The 8,329-nt window shown below is 47.8% G+C and overlaps 1 protein-coding gene across 6 annotated transcripts in view; it reads right to left on the bottom strand.

Annotated features, from left to right (window-relative positions):
• Nucleotides 1-7,724, bottom strand: part of PRTFDC1 (phosphoribosyl transferase domain containing 1) — a 95,528-nt gene extending 87,804 nt beyond the window's left edge. For 3 of the 6 annotated variants that reach the window (XM_035306966.2, XM_009000055.5, XM_054258518.2), the window contains exon 1: nt 6,936-7,011. In XM_035306966.2, coding sequence (XP_035162857.1) covers nt 6,936-6,983 — 48 coding nt within the window. In that variant the 5' untranslated portion in view covers nt 6,984-7,011. Of the gene's footprint in view, nt 1-4,479; nt 4,602-6,935; nt 7,012-7,646 lie in introns of those variants that run through there. The other 3 variants (XM_078329611.1, XM_054258519.2, XM_078329610.1) reach the window with 2 other exon arrangements.
• Between the last annotated feature and the right edge of the window lie 605 nt (nt 7,725-8,329).

Below are 8,329 nucleotides of genomic sequence, written 5' to 3' on the forward strand. Positions count from 1 at the left end.
GCTGCCACCCAGAGAACTCCTTGTATCTACTATAATGTCTAACACCACAGCAGCTGACCAGGGTCCAGACTACTAGCTGTACATGAGGAAATTCTAGGAGAACCTCTGGCAGGTCACAGTAAAGACCAGACCAGGAGAACCCTGACTGGCCCCAGGTCCCAGGGGGATCATCCAGGTATACAGCACTTTCTAGCTCCCTTTCCAGACCACACATACTAACTACCCCATTTCCTGGAGCTCCTCCAGTGGTGATTCCATTAGCCAGTGGTCTTCTGAGTCCATTTCTCCAACCACATCAATCCTTTACGGACAGATTCTGGTTGAATCTCAGAGAATACTCTCCACTCCATGTTCAAGAGTTTGGCTCTAGCGCTTACCACTGCGATGTTAGGGAGATGACTTACCCTCTCTGAAATCCAGTTTCCCCTTGCTTTAAATAAGACACAATAAAACCTATGGATAGGGTTGTTGTAAGGTAATGTATTTAGAATACCCGGAACACTGCATGGTGTATAATACGTGATGCCTGATACACGATGCCAAAAAGAGGAAAGAGAATAAAAGTGCCAAAAATGAATACCAAAAATAAGAAACAATGATAAGAAAATGACAAATGAAACAAACCTATAGATTAAAACTATAACATGGATCCACAGCCCAGAGGCAGCACGGAGTCATGTGTGAAGAGCATGGGCGCAGAAGTCTGACCCATCTGGGACAAGTCTGCCAGTCATGAGACCTTGGGCATATTAAATTCTCTAAGTCTTAGTGTATTCCTCTGGGAAATGGAGTTTTAGTGCCTGCCGCATATGGCTATGGTGAGCATTAAATAAGATAACGAATGTTAAGACTCATATCAGTATCTGGTCTACAGTACTTATGCAATAAATGCTAATCATGTAGATGAACTGAAACATCCATCATTTAACAACAAATTATATGTTTTAATTCATCAAAAGAAGTGCCTTAAACTATGTACCAGTCTTATTATCTTAGTTAAAACTCTACATTTGGGGTTTGGCACAGTGGTTCATGCCCAATACTTTGGGACGCTGAAGTGGGAGGTTAACTTGAGCCCAGGAGTGCGAGACCAGCCTGGGTAACATAATGAGACCCCATCTCTACCAAAAAAAAAAAAAAAAAATCAGTCTGGTGTGGTGGCATGTGCCTGTAGTTTCAGCTACTTGGGAAGCTGAGGTGTGAGGATGGCTTGAGCCTAGGAGGTCAAGGCTGTAGTGAGCCATGATTGCATCACTGCCCTCCGGCCTGGGCAGCAGAGTGAGGCTCTGTCTCAAGAAAACAACATAAAAGTATAAAAGTAGAAAATATATATTTCTCTAAAACTGTTCTATAATCCAAATTGGCCATTATTTCCAATTAATCTGAAATAGTGAGTTTTCACTGTTGAGATGAAAGTCAGTTTGAGATGATGAAAATGCTAGTTTATGCTTTGTTAACTTCAATGGTGCATGCAAATCATGTTGTAAATCAGTTGAAACCTGCAGAAACAGAGGTTGCTATGAACTGGAGATAATTGTTATTCACTTGCTTTTTTAAAAATCAAAACGAGTCTTTAGACAGTTTCAGTATCACAGATAATATGCTCTACGTGAATTCAGCACAATGCTTTCTCTGTTCAAAACAGCAAAACATAGCCAGCTGGGGGAGGTGACAAACACATTAACTGAGTCATTTTATGCAAAATCCAAATCCCAGAACTAATTCTGATTCTCTTTTTCTCACTGAAGATGCACTGAAAACTTTCTAAATCATTAAAAAAGACTTGTGTATGTATACACATTTGCTTAGACTATTTTTTTGCACATATAAGGGAGAATACATTATATAAGGGTGAAAACACATATAAGAAGCTCATCTCTGCTCCCGTCCCTTGCTGAGCTCCATAGAATTGGTCCCACTCTCTCCTTCAGGCCACAGTTCTCATCTATCCTCCACCAGCAAGAAGAAGGGGCTTTTATCTCTTCACTCTGATTCAAGGAATCCCAGGCAGGAATTCTGGGGTTCTTGTCCCAGCCCCAGAGCCAGGGAGGGAGGTGGCCTAGGAAGGGCCACACCTCATAACCACACATCTTGAAAAGTGGGGACAAGTGGTTTGCTAGAAGATTCCCAGGTTCTGTTAGCAGAGGAACAAAGGAAGCTCGACAGCCCAGCCACCTCGTATCCACACACCTTCTTCTGTGGTGGGTTTGCCCCTCAGAAAGAAAACTCATTCCCACCTAGTAGAGCTGTGCTTTTGATGGAGCTATATCTTATTACTTATCTTGGATACTGCCATATTTTCATGGGGGTGACAGGAAGTCAGCTATAATAGAAACACAACAATCATCTCAGATTTTTCTCTTCTCCTCATTCCTACCAAACTCACTTAGGTAAGTGCCGACAGTGGCTCAGTTGATAATCCTTTGGCAAAACCCAAACCAGACAAAAACAAACAAACAAAAACACGTCTAATAACCCGATCCCCAAAAGCCAGTGGCTAGAGAAGATCTTTCTCTCTCCCTAAGAAGTAACAAGAGGTATCAACCAGGAATCTGGTGACTTTACTAGCTCCAGATCAACTGACAAGCCAACTCTGAGCAAAATTTCTGACCTTAGGGTCTACCTCTCTTATGCGGCAATTAGCATTTACTACCATTTATTGTTAACGGTATAAATGTCCCACCTCCTCAGTTCCACTGAAAACTATTTATAGGCAAGAGCATCTTAAATCTCTTAATATTCCCTTCTCTTGTACATACTTCTCATTTCATGCTTATATCATTTGACTCTACTTCCCTTGCATTCTTTATCAACAAATTTCTACCAACTCAGAATTTTCTTCTGTACCTAATTCCTGGACAATTCCTTGGGTGATTTATGCCAATACCTACCTGGACGATCCTTCCAGCTACTTCATCTTGTAGCTCCTTCACCTGCCTTGGCTCAAACTACATCCTTATTCTCCATTTAGCAATACATTCACATACCCCAGTCCTACAGACAACCCCAACCCCGAAATTCCACCCTGGAATCACAGCTTCCTATGTAGCATAGTGATTGAAAGCTGGTTCAAATCCCGCTCGTGCCATTTGCTACTTATGTGACCTGGGTGATTTACTCTCAGTGCCTCAGTTTCCTCCTCTGTAAAATGGGGAGTACCCTAGACCTCCCTTACAAACTTGTACTCAAGAAATGCTTGCTATTATCACCTTCCCCCACCCCTTTCTTGTGTGTTGGGTCTCATTCCGACACACAGGCTGGAATGCAGTGGTGCGATCATGGCTCAGCACAGCCTTGATTTCCCAGGCTCTGGTGATTCTCTTACCTCAGCCTCTCTGGTAACTGAGACTATAGGCATGCACCACCATGCCCGATTAATTTTTGTATTTTTTTGTAGAGACGATGTTGGTTGCCCAGACTGGTCTCAAACTCCTGGGCTCGAGTGATTTGCCCACCTTGGCCTCACAAAGTACTGGGTTAACGGGTGTGAACCACTGCTCCCAGCCACCTGCCCCCTTTTTAAAATGGCACTAATTTGATTTTTTGTATCCCACCCTTGAGAGCTTTCTATTCTCCCAGTAAACTTGCCCTCTTCAGCTCTTCCTTCCCTCCAGTCTTACATGCCATGAACTGCCTTCTACCAGCAGCGTGGGTTCACTCTGAATTTGCCTACTTATATCCAACTTGAGGTTAATCTAATTATTCCAAATTCTACTGGAGAAAACAGTGTAAATACCGGGACTATTTCCATTATACATGGACGATTTCCCACCCTGGTGGGCTCTCATGCAAGCACCAGGCCCCATGGCAGCTGGACCGGTTTCTACTCATTTTTTTGTTTTTGGTTTTTTGAGACGGAGTTTCACTCTTGTTGCCCAGGCTGGAGTGCAATGGCGTGATCTCGGCTCACTGCAACCTCCACCTCCCAGGTTCAAGTCATTCTCCTGCTTCAGCCTCACAGGTAGCTGTGATTACAAGCATGTGCTACCATGCCCAGCTAATTTTGTATTTTTAGTAGGGATGGGGTTTCACCATGTTAGGATTGTCTCGAACTCCTGACCTCAGGTGATCCACCCACCTCAGCCTCTCAAAGTCCTGGCATTACAGATGTGAGCCACTGCACCCCACCTTCTCCTCTCTTTATACCCTTCTCACTACCTCTTTGCATCTTTCACAAGATTACCTTGTTTCCAAGACGACCTCCACTGACACCAATAGATTGGGTTATTTACAGTGTTCTCTCACTTGTTTTTTAGACAGCAACAATTTACCTACTCCATCAGTTCATCTAGATTCACCTTATTTTTTTTAAAGTATCTAGAGGTCAGGCATGGTGGCTCACACCTATAATCCAAGCACTTTGGGAGGCTGAGGAGGGTGGATCACCTGAGGTCGGGTGTTTGAGACCAGCCTGATCAACATGGTGAAACCCCATCTCTACTAAAAATACAAAAATTAACTGGGCATAGTGACACGTACCTGTAATCGTAGCTGCTTGGGAGACTGAGGCAGGAGAATCACTTGAACCTGGGAGGCTGAGATTGCAGTGAGCTGAGATTACACTATTGCATTCCAGCCTGGGTGACAGAGTGAGACTCTGTCTAGAAAAAAAAAAAAAAAATATATATATATATATATATACAGTATGTTATGGTAGTACAAGTTGAGTACCCCTTATCCAAAATGCTTGGGACCAGATGTGTTTCCAATTTCTGACTTTTTTTCCCTTTGGATTTTGGAATACTTGCATTATACTTCCTGGTAGAGCGTCCCTAATCTGAAAATCTGAAATCTAAAATATTCCAGTGAGAATGCTCCTTTGAGCATCATGTCGCTGCTCAAAAAGTTTCAGATTTGAGAGCATTTGAGACTTTGGATTTTTGGATTAGTGATGCTCAACTTGTACTATATTTTAACCATTCTACCAATGGAGCGGTTGTTTAAAAGATTCTTCCTACTGATGGCTTTGTAATTGTTAAATAGAGTGGCTGTTTTCCATCATGGTTTCCAACTTGCTGTCCCTGTGGCATCTGACACTTCTGATGACCTCTTGACACCACCCCTCCTGCCCAACAATGCTCTGTTCCCAAGGCACTGACCACCCTGCCTGCCCTCCCACCCTTCAGCGTTCTTTCTCGGTTCCTTCATCCGGCTTCTCCTCCACAGGCAGCCTCTTACATTTCAGACTTTCCAGGCCTCCATCCTTAACAGTTGCTTTAATTGTTTTTTCCATATTCGCTGAGCACTCATGAACATTAAATATTATTCTTTCTGCTGATGATTTCTAAATCACTCCGATCGCTATTCCAAAGTGAATTTCAAATTGCCTAGAGTGCATTCTGACCTGTGGGCCTTACAGGCATTGCAGACTCAATTTGTCCAGAATGAACTTAATCATTTCCCTTTTTGTGTTTTGGTCCCCCCTCCCATCCCTCCCACCACTAGGCTTGCCATTCCTCCTGGGGCAACTGGAATGATTTTTGTAAAAGCATAAATCAGATGCAGAGGTTCTTTTGCACTTGGTATACGGGTCTCTGCCTGCAGTCCACATGGCTACTCCTGTATACCCTTCAGATCTTGGCTCAAAGGTCACCACAGAGAGGCTGCCCTGACCACCTGGACAAAAGCATCACTCTCCGCTTCTCCTCCAATTACCCTCTATCCTGTTACCCTCCTCCTATTGCACACATTCCCATTTGAAATTTTCTGTTTGCTTACATACTGCTTGCCTGTGTCTTCTCTGGAATGCAAGGTCATGAAGACAAGGCCCTTGTCTGCTGCACCCCCAGAGCAGCACAATGCATGTGAGGAATTAATAAATAAACCAACTCCTCATTCTTTAAGAAGGAAAGATCCTGCTGTTAAACTAAGCACCGAGCCCCACATTTCAGCCTGACCTGTTCTGAGTGTGACGTTTCCCTCGCCAACCCACTCACTTTAGTTCAGGCCATTCATATTCATAAACAGATTGTCTGTGAAAGACAAGCCGATCCCTGGAAAGAGATGGCAAGTTAGCCCTACCCACCATCCTCACCCTACCCACCATCCTCACCGCCGTTGAGTTTCACGGCGAACCTGACACAAGTTATAACCACCAGCTTCTAGGAAAACCACTACTCAGGGAGCCGGGAGGAAGTGGCCACAAGGTCAAGAAGGAATTAGGTCCTAGTACCCTGAGAGATGGGTACCCTGTGGCTGACACCGCCAGGAGGATTCTCAGGGTTAAAAAGGTTCAATTCTGGGAAACCAGCACCCCACGCCCTCCCATCCGGACACACTGCTAGATATTTTACATGCATCCTCCCAATTCGCTCCACAGCCCAGCTTGCTGTTCCTCCCTTTTACGAATAAGCCATAGGTCACTCAGGAGCTGCCAGCGTGTCCCAGAGCTCCTGCGGAGGCCTCCACAGCCCGAGAGTCCCAACCTGGGTACCAAAGCCCTCAAAGCTCAAACTCCGTCCACTGCAGCTACTTTATTTCTTAGCTGCCTTCAAAACCCCTTCGTGTTCTTTTAAAAACAAAACTTGAAGCCCGTACTGGAGGAGTCAAGAGGAGGCCTAGGAAGAAGGAGGCCTCCCGAGCAGCACGCGGGGGACTCCGGGGCCCCGCCCGGCTCACAGAAGCGGTGGCTCGAGGGGGTGGGGACCAGGCTGGGCGCCGGCGGGACGCTGCTGGAGCGGGCTCCCGGACTGGGGCCGCGGTGGGGGGCAGCTGGGAACTTGGGGTGAAGGGACTGGACTCAGCATTTAGTCAGATTAGGCGCGGGGAGGGGAGGCCCGGGTCTGAGGATGGAAGCGATCCCCTCCGGGAGGGAGAACAAAGCTGTGGCCAGCTCTCTCCCCAGACGCACTGGCAGGCATTTAATCTACAAGCAGAATGCCAGGGAGGGAGGGAGGGGAGCGGGGCAAGCCCTGAAATCGGGAGTTTGCATTTACCACGACGCCTCGCCCGTAGTCTGGCGCCTTCTCGCTGCTCCCGGCCATGTTTCTCCCGGGAACGCGGGAAGTGAAGACCGAGAGGGAAGGAGCTGGGAGGGCAAAGGCTGCGTGGGGGATGGGACGGTGACAGGGACCGGGCCGCCTCGCGCCCGGGGTCCGCCAGCTGGAAGCAGCGGCCTGGCGTGGATCCAAGGCCCAGGCGTGACGCCCCCTCCCCTGGCGGGGGCGCGGGGAGCAGCTGCCGAGCCGCGCCCACTCCCCCTGAGCGCGGGCCCCGGGGCGCGTCCCTAGCGGCTGCCTCTGTCGCCCCCGCCGCCGCCTGCCGGATGGTCGCCTGCAGCCCGCGGCCAGGCCGCCTGGCCCCGCGGGGACTCGGGAGCACAAGGCAGCCTGCGGAGGGAAGAGAACGTGTCCCCCAGCCCCTGCTTCCCAGATCCACTGTCCCAGCCCTCTGGCTAACAATCTCCTCGACTCCTCCCCTGCCAGATTTCATGCTTGAGGTTGTCCCAAGCAGAAGCGTGAAAGACCCTGCAAGCCAGGTGCTCTCTGAGGATGGGGGTGTCCAGGATGTATTTTTAAACCCCGGAGCCGCCACCCACTTCCCTTTACCTCGCCCACCTCCCTTCACCTCCCCCCACCTCCCTTCACCTAACCCCCACCTCCCTTCACCTACCCCACCTCCCTCCACCTCCTTCCACCTTCCTTCACCTTCCTCCACCTCCCTCATCCCCGGGCTTGGAGCTGGAAAGATTCCTCCCGATTGCTTTTAGGGTGGCCCCGATCTGCAGTGATCAGATCTGGGCTTTGAGACTCTGGCCGTTCGGCCTTTCATTTACTGCATTCAGGGGCGGAGGAGGAGAGATTTTTACACATTCTCTGCTTTACCAATTTTATAAGAACATCTGGTCAGATTGTAATTGTTCCAGGTTGCAGCTTTATTAAAGCAATCGCTCTCCTCTGATTAGAAATCCTTCTTTTATGAGTCTGCTGTTCATTTCGACCCTCTTCGCAGCCCTCTTGCATCTCGATGCCCTGGATCTTTGTCCATTCCTGCAGAGTCCTGCTTTTCCTGGGTGTGTCTTCATTCCCTAGGTCCCTGACAACGCAACAGCGTCTTTATTCATTCAGCCCACTTCGGATCGAAGCCCTGAACCCAAAGAGAACTGAACGCAGTTTTCTTGATGCAGGCCTCTTCCGTTCATCTTTGGATTCTGGCACGCAAAGGGGAGATGAATGCTGGTTTTTCCTGGTTTAGAGGGGAAATGGTTATTAATCGGTTTGACGTTCTAGTTTGGAAAAATAGTAGTCATTCAGACCTGCTGCCTGGTCCCGCTCAGCAGGGCTGGCTGTTCTTGTCGTTCCTAAGGGCCAGTGCCTTGGAGGGTGCAGCT

The sequence above is a fragment of the Callithrix jacchus genome, chromosome 7, assembly GCF_049354715.1.
Source record: "Callithrix jacchus isolate 240 chromosome 7, calJac240_pri, whole genome shotgun sequence".
Lineage (NCBI taxonomy): Eukaryota > Metazoa > Chordata > Mammalia > Primates > Cebidae > Callithrix > Callithrix jacchus.